At 41.3% G+C, this 23,309-nt stretch overlaps 1 protein-coding gene across 1 annotated transcript in view; it reads left to right on the forward strand.

Annotated features, from left to right (window-relative positions):
• The first annotated feature begins 946 nt into the window (after positions 1-946).
• Positions 947-23,309, forward strand: part of Marco (macrophage receptor with collagenous structure) — a 43,098-nt gene continuing 20,735 nt past the window's right edge. The window contains exons 1-4 of the mRNA XM_013357369.4: positions 947-1,108; positions 19,529-19,630; positions 20,441-20,662; positions 22,404-22,439. Coding sequence (XP_013212823.2) covers positions 1,000-1,108; positions 19,529-19,630; positions 20,441-20,662; positions 22,404-22,439 — 469 coding nt within the window. The 5' untranslated portion in view covers positions 947-999. The remainder of the gene's footprint in view (positions 1,109-19,528; positions 19,631-20,440; positions 20,663-22,403; positions 22,440-23,309) is intronic.

Consider the following 23,309-nt stretch of genomic DNA (forward strand, 5'->3'; position numbering starts at 1 on the left):
AGCTTCGCTGCTTCTCCAGGGAAGACAGCAATATGGCCATAGTGTTTATTACGAACCAGGTGCATGCTTAGCCACCTTGCGTGATTTAATTCACTCCAGACAACATTTATCAGCATTTTCCTTATTTTACAAATGAGGAAAGTGAGGCCGAAAGCTGGAGTGGATTGCCCTGGCCACACAGCTCCTATGGAGAAGAGAGAGAACTTGAAGCAGGTCTTCTTGTCCTTAGTATTTGCATCTTAACCACCATGCTAACGTTCTTGGTAGGGATGGTGACAGGAGACGAGAGGGAAAGCATCCTCCCTTCAGGGGGCTCAGATCTCACCAGGGCTGCGGGAGCAAGAACACATATGCACACCCACACACCCAGAACCTGGGAAAACCACAAGAAGAACTCCAACCAGGCGCTAAAATGTGTGCTACAGAACAATGCCTTTCAAACTTTAATGGGCATATGAGTCACTTGGGAATCTTACTTAAATGTATTTGGATTCAGTCTCTATAAGGGAGGAGCCAAGACGATGCATGTCTCACAAATTCCCAAGTGATATTGATGTCGATGGTCCAGGGACCAGGCTTTGAGTAGCAAAGGATGAGCTCTCTAAGCGTTGAAGTAGGTCAGAAAAGGGAGATTTCAGTGTGGTCTGGAGAGGTCCTGGGATAGCTAGCCTGCTCCAGGCAGAGGGGAGGAAGAGAACCCTCCTTCCATCCTTGCAAGGGTCATCCAGAGGTCTGGGAACAAGGGAGTGTCCCAAAGTTCCTGGATTGCCCTGAACAGTAAGCTGCAGTAAGCAGAAGCTCCACATGTGAATGACCTGTATTTGAGAAATACCCTGTAACAATCATGTCAGAAAACATTTTGCAAATTCAGAAATCAGAGCCAAAGGGAAGTCCTATGTGGTCTACCAGTAGCTACAGCGGTTACATGGGAACGAGTGGTTCCTCTTAGGGGAGCATTTCTGCTGGCTCCAGGACTTTGTCCACCTATAAAGCTTAGTAATGGAAAATAAGGCATCCTTCAAGGAGGAAGCATTCTTGGGGAACACTGAAGAAGAAGCAGCTTCTGACCAAATCATGTTTCCTGGGATAGAGACCTTTGAAATCTGTGGTAAAGTACCCCCTCCTAATAACAGAATTATCTGGTAATTCAGTCTTTCTGTTGTTGAGCTATAAGGAGACCAGTCGATAGAAAATCTAGATTTGCACCCTTATTGGATTTTGCATCTGACTCTCACTCTGCAAGTCTGGAATGTAACAGAATGTATGGAATCTCTGGAATGCCATATAATAGATGTTATATCTTTAGCATTTAAGGTTTTTTTCCTTAAACTTTGCCATTCTTTAAATCTTAATTAAATATTTTTGCCTTGAATAAATGCTAGTGCTTATTAAATGCCCACTTTTTAATGAGTATCTTATTCTGACACACAGGTTGTATGTTAGATTAATATGCAGAACTGAGGAGGTCAAAAACTTCTACTGTGCTGAAGCCAAGCACCACATGTTTTTTGGTGCAATTCCTTTAAAATTCTTTGACAGATTCTGTTGTAACTGAGGTGTTGATCATAGCTTCAGAATTAGTTTGTCCTATATTGAACACAGGTTTTAAAAATTCATTCCACCCTGTTGTCTCTATTTTCTCCCTCAGTGTTACCCAGGTGATGTGTTTTTTAAATCTCCTAGAATCTGTTAGCATTTTTAAGTCAGGGGTGGGTTTGCTTCCCACAGTCAGTCTCTGATTTTTCCCATTCTAGAACATTCTCCTGGAATCATCATCCAAGGTGATTAGGCATTCCCACTTTCAGGTTTTCTGGACTTTGGGTGTGTGGAAACAACAGCCCTGGTCTGTCCCTTGGCTTGGTCTGGAATTGGTGGATGCAGGAAGATGAAGGGTTGGGGTGCTGTCTTAAGGAATTTATGGTATAATGCAGAGTAAGGCATGTGTGTGCGTCATGGTAATCACTGTTGGCTGTTCAGAACTTTTCAGAATATAGTGTCCTGGATATGTGGCTTTTTAGGGTATAGAAAGTGTTTTAGAAAATCAGCTAATCAAACATGCTACCCGCTGGGCACCAAGGGCAGCACCCAGGCAAAAGACATGAATGAACAGGACCATTGGCTTTGAGGAGTCCACGCTTGGTGGTGGTGGCGTGAGGGCTATCCATAAGCTGACCTTTCCCATACAGTTTGTCACCTGTTGTGACAAAGATTTTTACAGGACATCATGGAAGGAGCTACCTGTTATGGGGCCTAGAAGTAGAGTCACTTCTAAAGTTAAAAGGGAAAAGGAGGTGAGTGACAGAGAGGGGAGTGTCTGGGGCACGGGTGGGAGCCACATGTCTATATATAATAAGAAATACAAATGGCTCTATACTATGGGGCCAAATCTGGGAGGAGAAGCTCAGTGGAATTGAGGCGGGGATCAAGGAATGTAGACTTTATCCTGAGATGATGGAGGAGGCTGACATGGGGCTAAGAAGCACTGGTTTGCATCCGAGTTGCTCGCTGTGGTAGATGGGAGACTGGGGGACAGGCTGGAAAGAGGTGAGGACAGCGAGGATGATGGCAGCAAGAGATGATGAGGGGCAGGGGCTTTATGGAAGGAAAAGGGAGAATGTCCTGGAGAAATATTAGAAGTCAGATCATGTATGGGGTGGTGGTGGGGGCGTACAGGGAGGTGAGGGAAATGCAAGTCAGGGGCACTCCCAGATAGCTGACCTGGGTTGTGGGTGCCATGAACTAAAAATGGGACCAAAATACCAACACCTCTCTGTTATGCATGGAACATTTTCCTATCATATGGATAACTTCCTGCCTTCTAATTCAATGTTCATGGGAACTTTCCAGATGAGTATCATTATGAGCTATAATGACTGTGGGGCTCTGAAACACAGTGACCCCTCAGGGTTCGCCACATTGATTAAGACGACTTGTTTCATTACTGATGCTCCCAACAACTTTATTTCTGTTTAGCCTGCTAAAGATCTTTTCGACTTTTTTCTTTCTTCTTTTTATCCTTTCTCTCTCTCTCTTTCCCCATTTCCTCCCTCCCTTATTTCCTTTTTTCTTTCTCTTTTCTGCCACATATAGTTGTTTGTTTGTTTCTTCACCCAGAGTTCACCAAAAACACCACTGGAAACCGTTGGCCATATCATGTTCTCATTTACTTTTGTCCATTCTTGCTGGTGTTGAAATATAAAAGACTACCTTCCCCTGCTTGAAAAAAAAATCAAACTTTTTTTTTTAACAACTCAACGATACTAGGAGGGGTGTTTTATACATACTCTGCAGCAACTTTTAGAAAGAAGCTTCAGAAACTTTTGAAATGTAACCATTTTATCTAAAATTAATCTAAAATGGCAATGAGTATGAATTTTGCAGGTTATTTTTCAAGCAAAATAGTCTGTCTCCCTCTCTGTGGCCATTGTGTGACATCACACCTTCTCCCTCTGAGCTCCCAGTAGTAGCAAGCCCCAAGCTGTTCCTTTATCACCTCCACAAGCAGGGTGCTCTTTTTTTGTTGTTCTTACCAACTTTTTTTTGGGGGGGGTACTGGAGATTGAGTTCAGGGGCACTCGACCACTGAGCCACATCCCCAGCCCTATTATGTATTTTATTTAGAGACAGAGTCTCACTGAGTTGCTTAGCACCTCACCTTTGCTGAGGCTGGCTTTGAATTTGCGATCCTCCTGTCTCAGCCTCACAAGCTGCTGGGATTACAGGTGTGCGCCACCATGCCCAGCCTAACCAACATTTTGTGATAGAATTGAAAAACAAAAATTGTATAGGTTTACAGTATAACTGCAATGATTTGATATACATTGTGCAATGATCACACAATGATTGCTTTGGTACCCGAGGGGACCAGACATCCCTGTGGCTCTTGTCGTACTTAGGGTTTAACAGAAACCCAGGTCCTTTCTAGGTCTAGTGTTCTGCCCCATCTCCCACCTCAACCACGGAGCACTTGAGTTGGAATGAGAGGATTTCTGTTTATGTCTGTGGACTATATATCTTTCTGGGATGCACCTGTTTCTACATTTTTGAAAATTAAGAACATTTGTCTGGCTTGGGTCTTCCTGATCCTCCTGCTGTGTCTGTACCTCGAGGAGGACTGTGTTTCAGTCAGATTTTTCACCACTGTGACCAATAGACCTGAAAAGAACAATTAGAGGAATAAAAGTTTATTTGGGGGCTCATGGTTTCAGAGATCTCAGTCCATAGGCAGCCAACTCCATTCCTTGGGGACTGAGATGAGGCAGAACATCATGGCGGAAGAGTGTGGTGGAGGAAAGTGGCTGGGGACATGGCACCAGAAAGCAGAGAGAGAGACCTCTCCTCACCAGGACAAAAATATAAACCCCAGTGACCCACCTCCTCCAACCACACCTACCTCCCCCTACCAGGGGATTAATTCTCCAACTGGGTTAAGGTTCTCATAACAGTCTTTTCCCCTCTGAACTCTCATGCATTGTCTCACACATGAGCTTTGGGGGGACACCTCACATCTCAACCATAATATTCCACCCTTGTCCCTCAAAGCTCATGTGTGTCTCACAATGCAAAAAATATTTAGTCCGTTTTCAAGAGTCCCCAGAGTCAGCTGTTCCAGGAGTGGCCCCAAATCCAAGTTCAAAGTCTCTTTTGAAAATCAAGGCAAACTCTCAGCGTGAGCTCCTGTAAAAATCAGAAGCAAGTGACATGTGTCCAATATATAAAGGTACAGAGTAAACTTTTCCCTTCCACGTGGGAGAAATAGGGGCACAGAAAGAAAGGAGGAGACCAAAGCAAGATCAAAATCCAGCTGGACAAGCAAGTCCCGTAGCTCCACGTTCAGCATCCGGGGCGCAGGGCATCCTGACATCCTCTCCAAAGAGCTTGGGTAGCTCCACTCCTATGGCTTTGCAGGTAGCAACCCACATGACCTCTCAATTCTCTTGGCTCAATTCCTGCAGCTTTGCTAGGCAGACATTCTGCAGTACTGGTATGTCTTCATCTTGGGGGTCTCGATAGTAGCTTCAGCTTCTTCCTCACATCTCTACATCACCCCTTCAGAGAGTTCCTGCAGACTCTGACCCTGCTACACTCTGCCTGGCCTCTCAGGCCTTCCTTTAAAATCTTGATGGACGCCTCCATCACCCCCTAACTCCAGCCTCCTGCAGTCACCACCTAATTAATTCCTATCCGCAGATGAATGCTCTGATTAGGTGAAAGCTCTCCTGACCCCATCATTCCACCTCTGAACATTCTTGCATTCTTGCACGTGAGCCTTTGGAGGACACCTCATAGCTAAACCACAAGAGACTTTCCCACATCTGTGGGCTCTTGTGAGTCTAGCACACGGAACACAGGATTTCTCACCAACTTTAAGCTTCCCGTCTTTTTTCACAGTATTATTTCCCCACCCATTTCAGTCTAAAGAAGAACATTTTGTTTTGTCAGCAAAGAAGACTCTAACAAAATATCAGTAGAAAAATCAAGGCTTTATTGTTTGCTATCATTGGTATGATTTATTGGCTCCCAGCTGGCATATAGCTGGCCCTTCTTTCTGCTCTAAAGATAATCCAAAGACACTTTTAAACATTCCCCTAAGACATCCTAGTCCTCAAGTCCAGACAGGTTCTGTTCTGCTAATGTGATTGCTGCCACTTCATGTAATAATTCTGACCTCGTTTGCCATGTTACTATTTCTCCTCATCTTTTAAATATCTGATTTTACCACATACTCTTTTTTTAAACTTTTCATTGTGAAATAATTACACCAATTCACAGAATGTTGCAAAATACTTAAAGGAAGGTTTTAATGACCCTTCACCCAGTTTCCTTCAGCAGTAACATCTTATATAGCTTTAGTATGTCACAGCCAGGAAATTGCTGTGATTCACAGTTTCTCCTCGCTGTTTGTGTACGCATTTGTGTGTATGTCTGAAGTTCCATGCATCTCTGTGCTTTATGACCACACATACCTCTCAGTCCTACATAGCAATTATTAACCCCAGCAACTACTAATCAATTTCCCATCTCTATAATTTTGCTATGTTAGAAATGGTACATAAACAAATTGCACAGTATATAACTTTTCAAAGATTGGTAATTTTTTTTACACATATCATAATTTCCTTGAGATCCATTCAATTTGTTGGATATCAATATAGGTTTTTTTTAAAAAAAATTAATGAGGATACATGCCATGACAGGAATGTTCCACAGTATGACTGCTCATTCATCAAAGGACATTTAGGTTGTTTCAAGTTTGGGGCTATTATAGATAAGACAGCAATAGCCATTTATGGAAAAGTTTTTGTGTGAACATGAATTTTCATTTCTCTAGGATAAATGTCCAAAAGTATGTTGCTGGTTTTACAAAAACCAGTCAATGTGTTTTCCAGTACAACTGGACCATCTTACCTTCCTACCTGCAGTGTAAAGCTGACCCAGGGTCTTCACATGCCCAGCATTTGGCATTCTATCTTTTAAATTTTATCCATCACCATAGAGTCCCCATAGATGTGCAGTGATTTCTCATTCTAGTTTTAATGTTGAATCTCGTTTCAGGTGCGTATTTGCCATTCGTACACTCTCTTCATTGAAATGTCTTTTCCTGTCTTTTGCCTGTGTTTTAATTGGATCATTTGGGTTTTTGTTGTTCAGTTTAGGTCTGTGGGCTTTTTCCAGTGTTGGGGATCACAACCCAGGGTCTCACACATGCTAGGCAATGGCTCTGCCACAGAGATGAATCCACAGCCCTAAGAGTTCTAGATGCAGTTTAGATACAAATCCTTTGCCAGATATGTGGTCTGTAGATAGTTTCTTCCAGTCTGTAACTTGTGTTTTTATCTTCTTAACAGGGTCTTGTGCACAGCAAGCATTTATAATTCTGATGAGGCCCATCCAATTTTACAATCTTCCCTTTGTAGTTTGTGCTCTTGGTCCGATCTGAGGACTTTTCACCTAGCCCTAGTTCTGATTGTCTCCTATGTTGCATTCTAAAATTTTTATACTTTTACATTTTAAAATTAAATCTATGATCCATCTTGAGTTGTTTTTCACATAAGATATGAGGGGTTTTTTTTTGTTGTTTTTAATTTTTATGTTTGTTTTCTTGCCAATGGATGCCCAGTTGTTTCAGCATCATAGGTTGAAAAGGCTGTTCTTCCTCACATTGAATTGCTTTTTCATTTCTCTGGGATTTTGATAGAAATTGTGTTACACCTGTAGGTTGACATAGGGCTAATTGGCATCTTTACTATGTTCACGCTTTTATCCATGAACATACTATGTTTCTTCATTTATTTAAGTATTTGCTTCTTTTTTAAGTCAGAATTTTGTAATTTTAAAAAATCAATTGGGCAAATTTATGTGAGTTTATTTCTGGTTTCTTTATTTTGTTCCATTGACCTATGTGACTATCTCAGTCCCATTATCAACTGTTTTGATTAGTGTGCTTATAAGACTTGATGTCAGGTGGATTTATTCCTCATGTTTTATTCTTTTTATTTTCAAGATTGTTTTAGTTATTCCAGGGCCTGGCCTTTCCATATAATTTTTAATATCAACTTATCTGTACCAACAAAAAAACCCTTCTGGGATTTTAATAGGAATTGCACTACAACATCTATATGTAAATGTAGGGAGAATTGACATCTTTACACTATTCAGGCTTGAATCCATTAAGACCTAGTCCATATGTCTCTTCATTTATTTAAGTCTTTTTTTTAATTGTTAGTTGTTCAAAACATTACATAGTTCTTGATATATCATATTTCACATTTTGATTCAAGTGGGTTATGAACTCCCATTTTTACCCCGTATACAGCTTGCAGAATCACATCAGTTACACTTCCATTGATTTACATATTGACATACTCATGTCTGTTGTATTCTGCTGCCTTTCCTATCCTCTACTATCCCCCCTCCCCTCCTCTCCCCTCCCCTCTTCTCTCTCTACCCCCACTACTGTAATTCATTCCTCCCCCCTTGTATTATTTTTCCCTTTCCCCTCACTTCCTCTTGTATGTAATTTTGTATAACCCTGAGGGTCTCCTTCCATTTCCATGCAATTTCCCTTCTCTCTCCCTTTCCCTCCCACCTCTCATCCTTGTTTAATGTTGATCTTCTTCTCGTGCTCTTCTCCCTAGTCTGTTCTTCATTACTCTCCTTATATCAAAGAAGACATTTGGCATTTGTTTTTTAGGGCTTGGCTAGCTTCACTTAGCATAATCTGCTCTAATGCCATCCATTTCCCTCCAAATTCTATGATTTTGTCATTTTTTAATGCAGAGTAATACTCCATTGTGTATAAATGCCACATTTTTTTTTATCCATTCATCTATTGAAGGGCATCTAGGTTGGTTCCACAGTCTTGCTATTGTGAATTGTGCTGCTATGAACATCAATGTAGCAGTGTCCCTGTAGCATGCTCTTTTTAGGTCTTTAGGGAATAGACCAAGAAGGGGAATAGCTGGGTCAAATGATGGTTCCATTCCCAGCTTTCCAAGAAATCTCCATACTGCTTTCCAAATTGGCTGCACCAATTTGCAGTCCCACCAACAATGTACAAGTGTACCCTTTTCCCCACATCCTCGCCAGCACTTGTTGTTGTTTGACTTCATAATGGCTGCCAATCTTACTGGAGTGAGATGGTATCTTAGGGTGGTTTTGATTTGCATTTCTCTGACTGCTAGAGATGGTGAGCATTTTTCCATGTACTTGTTGATTGATTGTATGTCCTCCTCTGAGAAGTGTCTGTTCAGGTGCTTGGCCCATTTGTTGATTGGGTTATTTGTTATCTTATTGTCTAATTTTTTGAGTTCTTTGTATACTCTGGATATTCGGGCTCTATCTGAAGTGTGAGGAGTAAAGATTTGTTCCCATGATGTAGGCTCCCTATTTACCTCTCTTATTGTTTCTTTTGCTGAGAAAAAACTTTTTAGTTTGAGTAAGTCCCATTTGTTGATTCTAGATGTTAACTCTTGTGCTATGGGTGTCTTATTGAGGAATTTGGAGCCCAACCCCACAGTATGTAGGTCGTAGCCAACTTTTTCTTCTATAAGATGCCGTATCTCTGATTTGATATCAAGCTCCTTGATCCATTTTGAGTTAACTTTTGTGCATGGCGAGAGAAAGGGATTCAGTTTCATTTTTTTGCATATGGATTTCCAGTTTTCCCAGCACCATTTGTTGAAGATGCTATCCTTCCTCCATTGCATGCTTTTAGCCCCTTTATCAAATATAAGAAAGTTGTAGTTTTGTGGGTTGGTTTCTGTGTCCTCTATTCTGTACCATTGGTCCACCCGCCTGTTTTGGTACCAGTACCATGCTGTTTTTGTTACTATTGCTCTGTAGTATAGTTTGAAATCTGGTATCGCTATACCACCTGATTCAGACTTCCTGCTTATTATTGTTTTTGCTATTCTGAGTCTTTTATTTTTCCATATGAATTTCATGATTGCTTTCTCTATTTCTACAAGAAATGCCGTTGGGATTTTGATTGGCATTGCATTAAACCTATAGAGAACTTTTGGTAATATCGCCATTTTGATGATGTTAGTTCTGCCTATCCATGAACAGGGTATATTTTTCCATCTTCTAAGATCTTCTTCAATTTCTCTCTTTAGGGTTCTGTAGTTTTCATTGTATAAGTCTTTCACCTCTTTTGTTAGGTTGATTCCCAAGTATTTTATTATTTTTGAGGATATTGTGAACGGAGTGGTTGTCCTCATTTCCATTTCAGAGGATTTGTCGCTGATATACAGGAATGCCTTTGATTTATGCGTGTTGATTTTATATCCTGCCACTTTGCTGAATTCATTTATTAGCTCTAATAGTTTCTTTGTAGACCCTTTTGGGTCTGCTAGGTATAGAATCATGTCATCTGCAAAAAGTGATAATTTAAGTTCTTCTTTTCCTATTTTTATGCCTTTAATTTCTTTCGTCTGTCTAATTGCTCTGGCCAGTGTTTCGAGAACTATGTTGAACAGAAGTGGTGAGAGAGGGCATCCCTGTCTTGTTCCAGATTTTAGAGGGAATGCCTTCAATTTTTCGCCATTCAGAATGATGCTAGCCTGAGGCTTAGCATAGATTGCTTTTACAATGTTGAGGTATGTTCCTGTTATCCCTAGTTTTTCGAGAGTTTTGAACATAAAGGGATGCTGTACTTTGTTGAATGCTTTTTCCGCATCTATCGAGATGATCATATGGTTCTTATTTTTAAGTCTATTGATGTGGTGAATAACATTTATTGATTTCCGTATATTGAATCAGCCTTGCATACCAGGGATGAATCCCACTTGATCATGGTGCACAATTTTTTTGATATGTTTTTGTATCCGATTCGCCAGAATTTTATTGAGGATTTTTGCATCTAGGTTCATTAGAGATATTGGTCTGTAGTTTTCTTTCTTTGAAGTGTCTTTGTCTGGTTTCGGAATCAGGGTGATGTTGGCCTCGTAGAATGAATTTGGAAGTTCTCCCTCTTTTTCTATTTCCTGAAATAACTTGAAAAGTATTGGTATTAGTTCCTCTTTAAAGGTTTTGTAAAACTCTGCTGTATACCCATCTGGTCCTGGGCTTTTCTTAGATGGTAATCTTTTGATGGTTTCTTCTATTTCCTCAATTGATATTGGTCTGTTTATGTTGTCTATATCCTCCTGACTCAATCTGGGCAGATTATATGACTTAAGAAATTTATCGATGCCTTCACTATCTTCTATTTTATTGGAGTATAAGGATTCAAAATAATTTCCGATTATCTTCTGTATTTCTGAAGTGTCTGTTGTGATATTGTCTTTTTCATCCCGTATGCTAGTAATTTGAGTTCTCTCTCTTCTTCTCTTCACTAGCATGGCTAAGGGTCTGTCAATTTTATTTATTTTTTCAAAGAACCAACTTTTAGTTTTGTCAATTTTTTCAATTGTTTCTTTTGTTTCGATTTCATTAATTTCAGCTCTGATTTTAATTATTTCTTGCCTTCTACTTCTTTTGCTGTTGTTTTGCTCTCTTTTTCTAGGATTTTGAGATGAAGTATGAGATCATTTATTTATTGGTTTTTTCTTTTTTTAAGGAATGAACTCCAAGCAATGAATTTTCCTCTTAGAACTGCTTTCAATGTGTCCCATAGATTCCGATATGTTGTGTCTGTGTTTTCATTTAACTCTAAGAATTTTTAAATTTCCTCCTTGATGTCTTCCAAAACCCATTGATCATTCAGTAACCTATTGTTAATTCTCCAAGTGATGCATGATTTTTCCTTCCTTCTTTTATCGTTGATTTTCAGTTTCATTCCATTATGATCAGATAAGCTGCATGGTATTATCTCTACTCCTTTATATTGTCTAAGAGTTGCCTTGTGACATAATATATGATCTATTTTTGAGAAGGATCCATGTGCTGCTGAGAAAAAAGTGTAACTGCTTGATGTTGGGTGGTATATTCTATATATGTCAATTAAGTCTAGGTTGTTAATTGTGTTATTGAGTTCTATAGTTTCCTTATTCAACTTTTGTTTGGAAGATCTGTCCAGTGGTGAGAGAGGTGTGTTGAAGTCTCCCATGATTATTGTATGGTGGTCTATTAGACTCTTGAACTTGGGAAGAGTTTGCTTGATGAACATAGCAGCACAGTTCTTTGGGGCATATATATTTATGATTGTTATGTCTTGTTGGTGTATGGTTCCCTTGAGCAGTATGTAGTGTCCCTCTTTATCCTTTTTGATTAACTTTGGCTTGAAATCTATTTTATTTGATATGAGTATGGACACTCCTGCTTCTTTCCGTGGTCCATATGAGTGATATGATTTTTCCCAACCTTTCACCTTCAGTCTATGTATATCTTTTCCTATCAAATGCATCTCCTGTAGGCAGCATATTGTTGGGTCTTGTTTTGTGATCCATTCAACTAGCCTCTGTCTCTTAATTGGTGAGTTTAAGTCATTAACATTTAGGGTTATTATTGAGATATGGTTTGTTATTCCAGCCATATTTGTTTATTAATGCTACTAAACCTGATTTGTTTTCCTCTTTGATTATTTTCCCCCTTTACTGTCATACCTCCCACTGTTGGTTTTCATTGTTGTTTTCCATTTCCTCTTCCTGTAATGTTTTGCCAAGGATTTTTTGAAGAGATGGTTTTCTAGCTGCAAATTCTTTTAACTTTTGTTTATCGTGGAAGGTTTTAATTTCATCTTCAATCCTGAAACTTAATTTCGCCGGATACACGATTCTTGGTTGGAACCCATTTTCTTTCAGTGTTTGAAATATGTTATTCCAGGATCTTCTAGCTTTCAGAGTCTGTGTTGAAAGATCAGCTGTTTTCCTGATTGGTTTACCTCTAAATGTAATCTGCTTCCTTTCTCTTGTAGCTTTTAAAATTCTCTCCTTATTCTGTATGTTGGGCATCTTCATTATAATGTGTCTAGGTGTGGATCTCTTATGGTTTTGCACATTCGGCGTCCTGTAGGCTTCTAGGATTTGGGATTCTGTCTCATTCTTCAAGTCTGGGAAGTTTTCTAGTATTATTTCATTGAATAGATTGTTTATTCCTTTGGTTTGGATCTCTATGCCTTCCTGTATCCCAATGACTCTTAAGTTTGGTCTCTTTATATTATCCCATATTTCTTGGATGTTCTGCTCATGGTTTCTTAACAGTCTTGCTGAGCTGTCTATGTTCTTTTCAAGTTGAAATACTTTGTCTTCATTGTCTGATGTTCTATCTTCTAAGTGTTCTACTCTGCTGGTAGTATTCTCAATTGAGTTTTTAAGTTGGTTTATTGCTTCCTGCATTTCTAGGATTTCTATTTCTTTGTTTTTTATTACCTCTATCTCCCTGTGTAATTGATCTTTTGCTTCTTGGATTTGTTTATGTAATTCATTGTCAAAGTGATCTTTCATTGTCTAATTTTGCTGTCTCATGTCTTCCTTGAGACTCCAGATCATCTGAAGCATGTATATCCTGAATTCTTTATCTGACATTCCTTCTGTTGCAGCTATTACCTCTTCTAGAGTTGAGTTGACCTGCATTGCTTGTGGTTCTTTCATTCCTTGTCTTTTCATACTGCTCGCGTTTCTTTCTGCTTGGTGAAACTGTTGTGTTTTTGAAATTTTCCCTCTATTTATTTATATTTCTCTTGTATAGTTGAAAAATCTCCTTTGCAGGGCAGGTAGTGGCTGTGATCCTCCTTCAATTGGGGTGATCTGTCTACCACACTGGCGGGCCACTAGGTCTGCTCTGCCGGTCGGTCGCAGGTCTGCCTACCCTGCAGGCGCATGGGGCAGCTCTGTCACTCCGCAGGTTGCTGGGTCTGACCTGCCCGTGGGTCACAGGTCCGCCTACCTTGCAGGTGCGGGGGGAGGGGGCGGCTCCGCCCCTCAGCAGGCTGCTGGGCCTGACCTGCCCGTGGGTCACAGTCCCGCCTACCCTGCAGGCACTGGGGGAAGGGGCGAGCCTGCCCCTCTGCAGGCCGCTGGACCTGTCCTGCTGGTGGGTCACAGGTCCGCCTACCCTGCAGGCGCGCGGGGAAGCTCTGTCACTCCACAGGTTGCTGGGCCTGACCTGCCGGTGGGTTGCAGGTCCACCTACCTTACAGGTGCAGGGGGAGGGGGTGGCTCCACCCCTCAGCAGGCCACTGGGCCTGATCTGCCCGTGGGTCACAGGTCCGCCTACCTTGCAGGTGCGGGGGGAGGGGGAGGCCTTATTTAAGTCTTTGATTTTGATTTTTTTAACCAGAATTTTGTAATTTTCCGTATTCAGATCCTATATATGTTTTCTTAGATTTACATCTCAATATTTTATTTTCTTTGGAGTAATTATCAATGCTACTGTGTTTTGATTTTGGTTTTCACTTATTAGTATATAGAAATAGGATTGACTTTTATATGTTGATCATAATCTTACAACTTTGGTGAATTTATTTCTTTTAGGAGGTTTTTGTAGTTCTTTTGGATTATCTATATAGTTATATCTCTTGCAGATAAGAATATACTTATTTATTTGTTGTTTCCAATATCTTTTGTTTTCTTTTCGCACTGGCTAGAATTTTCCAGAACTATATATAGTAAGATGGAAAGAATGGACATGCTTAGCTTGCTCCCAATATGAAGGAAAAACATTATACTCTGCCTTTCATAATTAAGTCTAATGTTAGCTTTAGATATTTTGTACATGCTATTTTTCTTTTTAAGTTGAGTCTGTTGAAAGTTTGTAGTCAAGTTCTCTAGGAGGTTTTTTCTTTTCTTTTTTTTTTTTAGTTATTCATGGACCTACAATATCTTTGTTAATTCACTTTTATGTGGTACTGAGGACCAAACCCAGTGCCCACATGTGTGAGGCAAGCACTCTATCACTAAGCCACAACCCCAGCCCCTGAGAGTTTTCAATATGAGATTATTTTTATGTATTATGTGTATGAATCATTTGAGTTTTGCTATGACTTATATTTTGTCAAGTGCCTTTTCTGCTTTTTCTTTATGGTTGTTCATCTTAACTTGCTGATCTGGCATATTGTTTTGACTGATTCTCAAATATTGAACTATCCTTGCATATCTGAAGAGATCCCACTCGGTAATGACATATAATTCCTTTTAAACATTGCTTAATATGGTTTATTAATATTTTGCTAATATTTTTTATGTCAAAGTCCATGAGTCATATTGGTGTTTAGTTTTCTGAGGACTTTTTTTGTGTACTGCCTTGTTTGATTTTCATATCAGAATGATTCTGACTTCACAAAATGATTTGGGAAGTATTCCTTCCTCTTTCATTTTCTATACAATATATATAGAATATATCCTAATTCTTTTTTTAAATGGTTATTAGGACACTCAAGCAAAACCATCTGGATCTAAATATTTCTTTTTGAGGAGCTTATAAATTAAAAATTAAATTTATTTAGTGGTTATAGATATTTGGATTATCTATTTTTATCTTGGTTATAGTTTGGTAGTTTTTGACTTTTGAAGAATTGGAAAATTTCCTTTAACTTAAGCACAAAGTTAGTATTAGTATGCTCCTACTTTTTTTTTTCAGAGTAGAAATTAGAAGTTTATTAAAGGACAGCAGAAAAGACTTCTCCCGGAGGAAGGAGGGGACCCAAGAGGTGGAATCCGAGCTCCTACTTTTTATTAATGGCAACATAGTCTGCAGTAAAATTCCATCTCATTTTTTTGTATTAAAGATTTGTGTCTTTTTTCTTTGCTATCTTTGTGAATCTTGCACAAGTTTTGTCAATTTTAGTGATTTTGTTCAAAGAACTTGTTTTTTGTTTCATTGCTTTTCTTTTTGTCTTTCTATTTAAATGAACTGATATTTGTTTTATCTTTAAGATTTTCCCTTGGATAATAAGGGTTTACTTTGTTCTTCTTTCCTAGTTTTTTAAGGTAAAAACTTAATCTGTTGATGTGAGACCTTTTTCACTTTTAATGTAAATTATTTAATGTACTCATTTTCTTTTTAGTGCAACTTTAGCCACATAAACTTTGATCTATTGTAGTTTTCATTAAAATTTTCTTTGAGACTTTCTCTAGGACTCACATTTTATTTAAAAGTACTTTTTGAAAATTTCCAAATATGTGGAGATTTTCCTCTTGTATATCTGTTATAGAGTAGCCTTTTATTATTTTATTGTAAAAGAGTATACTCTGTATGGCCTTGGTCTCCCCCTCATCTTGTCAATGTTTGTTTTATGATTCACAACTATCTTGGGGAATGTAATGGGTGTGCTTGAAAAGAATATGTGTTCTGCTGTTACTCCCTGAAGTGTTCTCTTAGCATTCATTAGGACCTGTGGGTTAATGTCTGCAGTTCTTCTGTGTCTTTGCCGACTTATTCTATCAAATAATGACAGCAGGATATTAAAAGTCTTCAATTGCAGTTGTGGATTTTGAAGTCCTGCTGTTCAGTTTCTTAGAGAAAACATATACGTGTGTCTTGTTTTATAATCTAGTCTGCTGGTCTCTGTCTTCTGATTGGAATATTTAGGCCATTTACATATAATTCCTGATATGATAGGTTTTAAATATGTCATCTTATTCTGTAATTTCTGTTTTTTTCCTCCATTTCCATTCATTTATTTTTTTCTTTATTTAAGCTTCCAATGGATCATCTGAACAATTTTTAATTTCACGTTGATTTATTCATAGTTTTTTTTTTTGTGTGTGTGTGTGGTGCTGGTGATTGACCCCAGGGCCTTGTGCATGCGAGGCAAGCACTCTACCAACTGAGCCATATCCCCAGTCCCTATTCGTAGTATTTTTGAGTATATTACTTTGAATAGTTTTCTGAAGAGTTTCTCTGGGTATTGCAATAGGCATGCAGTATGTGTCACAGTCTATTGTTATCAACATTTTACCTCTTCAAATGTAGAAATCTTATTTTCATTTGTGTGCTTTAACTTTTTCCACTTTTAAAATATGATCATCTTATTTCCTCTGCATATATTGAACACCATATCAGATAATATTGTAATGTGATTTTGGAAATTCATGAAGACAAAGATGGCTTAACATAGATACCTTTTTACTATTCTATTATTTTATTTCTTTTTTTTGAAATACTAGGCACTCTTCAGTTATCATTTCCTGTTTAGAAAACTTTTTTCATTCTTCTCTAAAGTAATATCTGTAAGCAATAAAGTTTCTTTATTTTTCACTGTATGATAATGTCTTTATTTCCCATTCATTCCTGAAGGGTATTTTCGTTGACAACGGAATTCATGGTTGGCAATTGCTTTCTTAGAACACAAAATATTTTGTGCCACTTATGTCTAGTCTCCATAGTTTCAGATGAAAAATCTGCTGTCATTCATATCAGTATTGATTTATAGGTAATGTGTCATTTCTCTCTGACTGCTTTCAAGATTTTCAAATTGCTCTGTATTTTTTCATATTGTATTTTTTTCCCACTTCAGCTCAGTTTCTTTAATCTGTAGATTTAGATGGGAATTTTGGAAATTTTTAAGCCATTATTTCTTTGAATACTTTTCATCCCTACACTCTTTCTGGACTTTAGTGATGTGCGTGCTGGGCATTTTGTTGTAGACTCAAGGCCTCTGAGGCTCTGTTTATGAATTTTCAGTTGATTTCCTCTGTTTTTTTTCTTCACATTGGGTAATTTCTATTTTTCTTTCATTGAATTCATTCAGTCTTTCTTCTATCACATTTATGATGCTACTCAACTCATTTAGTGAGTTAAAAAATTTTAATTTTATTTTTTTCAGTTTGTTTCTTTTCTATATATCTTGTACTTCTTTGTTTTGAGAATATTCATGATTGCTCATTAAAGCATTAAGTGATGGCTACTTTAAAGTTATTTTATTTTTTTTAGAGGGAGAGAGAGAGAGAATTTTTTAACATTTACTTCTTAGTTTTTGGTGGACACAACATCTTGATTTTATTTTTATGTGGTGCTGAGGATTGAACCCAGCACCCCACGCATGCCAGGCAAGCGCGTTACCGCTAGAGCCACATCCCCAGCCCTACTTTAAAATTATTTTTGAATAATTCCTGAAAGCTGTTGATTATCTTTTCTTATTTGAGTTGTAATTTCTTCTGTTCTTGGTATGATGGGTAAATTTCACTGTATGCTATGCATTTTTGTATAGTATGTTTGGAGACTTTGCCTCCTACTTAAATCTTTAGTTTAGGTTTATTATGTAGGTTCTGGTCTGCTATCATGGGCTGAGGGTCCAATGACAGTCTAGGTTTCAGTGCCCTGTCTTGCTATTCACGTCTGCTGTTTTCTGGGTGCCCTGACATTTTTTCCCCACCCGTTGCTGGTTGCTTCTGAAGGCAGAAGGCATTTCTGCACAACGCCTGGTAGTATTAGCTGGAGAATAGATTGCCTTTAGGACAGGACCACTTCTCTGGGTCTGCTCAGCAGGCAGTCCAGTGTCAAGTGGACTGGTGGACAGCTTGACATCCACTAGTGTGTGTGTGTTAGGGCAGGAGAACCTACCAAGGTCCTTCTGCAGTGAGGAGATGGCAGGCCTGGGAAGACTAGAGTTAGTGGGCAGCCATTTTTTATGCATCGGTATCTTTTATGGGATTGAAATACTTTTGTTTTCCTCTGGAGTCATATCTTCATCGTGAGTCGGACAATAGAGCTGTTAGATTTCTGAAAATTGCTTCCCTAAAATCCCTGCCCAGACCCCCTGGATTACTCCAGGGAAGCCCATTCTGATTTACCACAGGCTCTTCTCATTCTCTCATCTCATTCAGCCTTTCCTCATTGGCCAAACCAGCATAGATACTTCCTTTGTGGTTTCTTCCACCCTCAAAGAGATGAAATGATCAGTGTAGAGGCTGGAGACTTCACCAGAATCCTCCACTTTGTACACAGTGAGTTGGATATGACCACAGATCCCAAGTCCCCAGTTCCTAAAATGCCTCCTCCGAGGCCAGGTGGTAGCTCTGAATTGTAAAACCATTCTAACCCTGTGTGGAAAGCCAGGCACTACTCCAACAATACTACCTTTCCTCTTTTCTCTCGCTTTATCTTTATTCAAACGCCTTCCCCTATGCTCCCACCATCTTGTTTTAGAATAGATTTCCATGATTGCTCTCACCCGCACCCCAACCTCTGTAATACCTGTGTCCATTCTTACCACATGCTTCATTTCATTGGGTTTAGGGCTATCAAGATACTATCTATGAGACAGTATCTTGTGTCAAATGTGAGATGTCACTTTCACATCACCTGCCTCACCATGATGACACGTGGCTCCCCAAGTCTCTGAGTTGCATTCCAGATGTCTTTCCAACATTCCACACTGGCTGTGTCCAACTCGGCACATGTTCAGCACCCAGTGCTCTCCAGCTATTCATTTACTCACTCATTCATTTATTCACTCTGTCCTCATCTTCCAGCACTTCCTGTGTGCCAGACACCATGTGGATTCTGGAATACAGAAAAAGAAGCTTCCCAGCCATTTGGGGAGACCAACATATATACAATTCAAGATATATACAATGACCCAATTCAGGGTGATTGGTGTCATATCAGAGGAAGAAAGAGGGATGTAGGGAAACAGAAAGGGTTCCACCCAGCCCAGGAGACCAGAGAAAGACTCTAGAAGCAGAAAAGGCTTCACTGTGCTCCCAGAGAATGAGCAGAAGCTGGTCATGTGGCAGGAAGGAGGAAAAGTCCTATAGTTAGAGGAAGTGTTTTGATTCCCAAAGTCTGGGAGGAGGAAGATTGCTTCCACTTTATTTAAACACATGGATTCATTAATTTATTCCACAAACACCACTGAGAACATAATTTGGGTTAGACGTGGTCCTGGGGCTTTAACAGTGAACAAGATGGCATAACATCCCTTCCAGCTGGTGACACATGGCGTGGAAGTTTGAATGCTCAGCCACACCAGTGAGTGACCAACAGTGGCCCTTGCCTTGTGGCAAAAATAAGGATCCTGGGGAAGATGTCACATCTTTGCCACATGACTTTCTAGGGAGGCCTCTGCTCACATGAATGTGGCTGGTACAGGCTGGGTCCTCTGCTCTCTGTAGCAGCTGTAACTGCCTGGCTTATGTTTCAGATTCAAAGCCCAAGAAGAGAAATGGGATGAACTGCTTCATGGCTGTAGTGGCCGTCTACCTGATTGTGCTCACAGCAGGTGCTGCGCTGCTGGTGGTCCAAGGTAAAGTCATCTTGGTCCTGTGGGGTCCCTCCTGGGATGGTGAACTGGCTACTCTGATTCTGGGCTCAGGCTGAGAGAAGAGTCCTAGGACAATTGCTGCCTACTGGCTGGCCCATTGGGTAGAGAGCCCAGCCCCTGAGCCACTACATTGTTGGAGAGGAAAAAATAGTGGGGGTGGGTAGTGAGAATGCAGTTGGGGACTTGTGTGTATGTGAGCAGTGAAAGATGTTCTGACTTCACTGGGGGTTTACCGCATGCATCTAACACAAAGGATTCCCAGCCTCTGGAAATCCAGCTGATCTAAGTGCCCATTAAACATGATTTTACATTCAGAGTGTCCAATTGCAAATGTTAAAGTCACAAAGCAATTCCATCCACAGACACTGAAGCCACTCAAGAATATCACGTGCACAGTTGTCATAAACACTCGTCACAAACACATGAAGGTTACACTTGAATGCTGCTTGTACGTCTTCAGGTCCAACCAACTTAGTTGTCATGCACTGACACCCAGAGTGTTCAAGGGGGTCTGAGTGAAAGTTGGGGATTGACAGTAGACACTGTGGGCACACTCTTAGTCCATGCAGGAATGTTCTGGGTATGTAAGGCCATGCCCGACTGTACGAGGACACTTCTAGATGTGTCCTTGTACACACACACACACACACACACACACACACAAAAGCTCTGTGCTCACACCAGGTCTCAACAGCACGTGGAATTTCTTCAGAACACACATGACACAAGAATGTCAGGGCTGTGTTCCAATGATTGGGGTCTCTAAAAGGATGATGTGGGGTGGGGGTCCAGTTCTGAATCTGCAGGAGCGCCTGTGGGTCCTGGAGTCGTACTTTCCCAATACAACGCTGGCGGCGGAGGACAGACAAACCTCCTGGCTACCTTCAGCACACCGCCAAATATTCCTGGCTCCGAGTGTATCCCAGCTGCAAGACCTGCAGGCCCAGATGGTCCAGGTTCAAGGCAGCCAGGAGCGGCTTCTTCAGCGGATAGATAGCTTCACCCAGAACCCAGGTTTGGCCTTCCCTCCTCTGGTTGGGACTCCTCAGAGAAGGATGGGGAAGGAGGAGCTGTTTCTTCATGCAGTGAGTGAGGCTTGAATCCCTTTTCCTGGCAAGACGGGCTTCCAGGACCTGGGACTCTGGGGACGAGGAGGCAGGGGGTGAGAGCCATGTGAGATCAGCATGAAACACAGGCTTCTGGGAGGCTGCATATAGCCTCTGGAGACAGTGGGGTCAGGAACCAGGGGACTAAGGGCACAACCCAGGTGAAGGGCAGACTCCAAGAGCCAGAGACTGCAGCCACCAGCCCAAGGCCAATTCTGAGTTTCCAGACTGATCCAGAACATTTAGGAGAATAGGTGAGATGCAGTCTGGGACGATTCCCAGGCACACTCCCATGCAGCTGCCCACCTTGACCTGCAGTTGGAGAGAGATGGATGAAGACTCCAAGTTGGTCGGGGCAGTGTGGGGACCCGGGAAGGGAGAGGGCAGGGGGACCTACTGGGGGAAATAGGGGGGTTTAGACGATAGAAGAAAGTGGAGCCAAAGGTGAACATGACAGGGATTCCCCTTCCCTCAGTCCTCTCAGATCTAGGAAGTGGCCTCCTCTATTCTCTCAGATTGACCCACCACAGGAAGAACTTTGCCCTTGACTGGTTTGAGAAAACAAGTGCCTAGGTGTGACCTGACTGTCGCAGAGTTACACTGTGACACAAAGCTCTGGACCTGTGTCAAGAGCAAGCAGGAGCTTAGGAGGGTGGCCCCATGACTGTGCCCTGGACACAAGGTGCAGGAGAGTAAGATGCTATTTTAGTCAGCTTTTCCACTGCTGTGACCAAAAGACCTGACCAGCAAAACTGTAGAGAAAGAAGAGTTTACTTGAGGGCTCAGGGTTTCGGAGGTCTCAGTCCATTGACAGCAGCCTCCATTCCTTCAGGCTCAAGGCAAGGCTGAACGTCATGGTGAAAGAAGGTGGCCGAGGGAAGCAGTTTACTCAATGATCAGGAAGCAGGGAGAGACTCCACTGCCCAGATACAAATATATACCCCAAAGCCAAAGCCACACCCCAATTCCCACCTCCTCCAGCCACACCCTACCCACTGACAGTTATCACCCAGTTAATTCCATCAGAGGATTATTTCACTGATTTGGTTCAGACTCTCTTATGAGTGGAGAGGGGATCTCCAATCATTTCTCCTCTAAACCTTCTTGCATTATCTCACACATGAGCTTTTGGGGGACACCTCACATCTACACCATAATAAATGCTGTGGCCTCCCCAGGAAATGAAAATGAAGGCCGAGTCAGGATGTAAGGAAGGGCTAGTGGGCAGATGGATGGAGCCCAGGCGTGGACATTCAGACACCATGGGAGTCTCTTAAAACATGGAGGAGCTGGTTTTGACCGAGGCGACCATTCCTAGACCCTAAGAACCCCTGTGAGCTGGTTTGGAGTTAGAGTACCCTCTTTCCACACTTCTGTGCCCCCCCAGGGTTCTACTTCCTGGGAGACTACAAGTAAGATACACACTACTAGAAGAGTGTCCGCTCCACATCTCCTTCCAAGAACTTTCTCCTGAACACATCCAGGGTTTGGATCTTCTCACCCAAACGCCCCTAGTCTGGTTGAAGCTTCTGCTCCCCACATGGGTGGTCCCACTTTCTATTGTAGAATACAGGAGATCTCTGGGGATGTGGGGACAAAGCCAAAGGGGCCCTGAGTTGGGTCTGCAGCCTTCTCTCCTTCCTTGGCAGAACTGTTCGGGATTAAAGGTGAACAAGGCGCCCCAGGTAAGTCCATTCCCTCTCCACCCATCCTGCTCCACCCACAAACATTCCCTCAAGGGCTCCTTGGCCTGGGCCATTCTGGGGCCAAGTCTGATCTGACCCTAGTTTACCTTCCAACTGTCCCAAGTCCTCATCAACTGAATTGCCTCCCTGCCCCTTGACCATGCTTGGACTCCCAGTTCCTGGGCCTCTGCCCTGCTTCTTGCCTGAAATGACTCCCCTCTCCACTCCACCCACCCAAACCTCAGCATCTTCCAGACCAGTTGGTCCACCTAGCTCCCCACTCCCAACTCCCAGCCAGGCGCCCAGATTTCAAGAGCCTGTTTTCTCCCACAAGCGCTCTTTCAAGGTACGCTTTACCTGCCACTTATCCTGGGAGATGCTCTGCCAAAGTCCGTAGTGCTCAGCACCATGGACCCCAGAGAGCTATAACAATGTGTGTGTGTGTGTGTGTGTGTGTGTGTGTGTGTGTACGCATGCGCATGCCTGCACCTGCAAGTTCTAATGCCAGGTCTGTGGCTTACTAGTGGTGTAACTTTGGGTCTACAACTTTTCCGGAATCTCAGCCTCTCATCCGTGTAGAGGTAACAGAGATCCCATAGTTCGCCTTGCAGGATAAGAGGCCAGTGAGATAATGTGCATAAAACATTCGACAACAGCAAGTGTTCTTTAGGACAAGGCCTGGGGCCAATTTGCCTTCTCTTCCTCCCTTAGACCACCTGTGTGTTGTGCTGCACACACACCCCCACCCCCCCACCCCACACACAGTTCCCCTTTAGCCCAACTACTCCACTAGCGGAGTGGTTGAAATTTCTATAACTATTCATGATGTCCTTGAGCAGAACCCTTTGTTCCTGTGACTTTAGTGACACA

Source organism: Ictidomys tridecemlineatus, chromosome 7 (assembly GCF_052094955.1).
Source record: "Ictidomys tridecemlineatus isolate mIctTri1 chromosome 7, mIctTri1.hap1, whole genome shotgun sequence".
Taxonomy (NCBI): Eukaryota; Metazoa; Chordata; class Mammalia; order Rodentia; family Sciuridae; genus Ictidomys; species Ictidomys tridecemlineatus.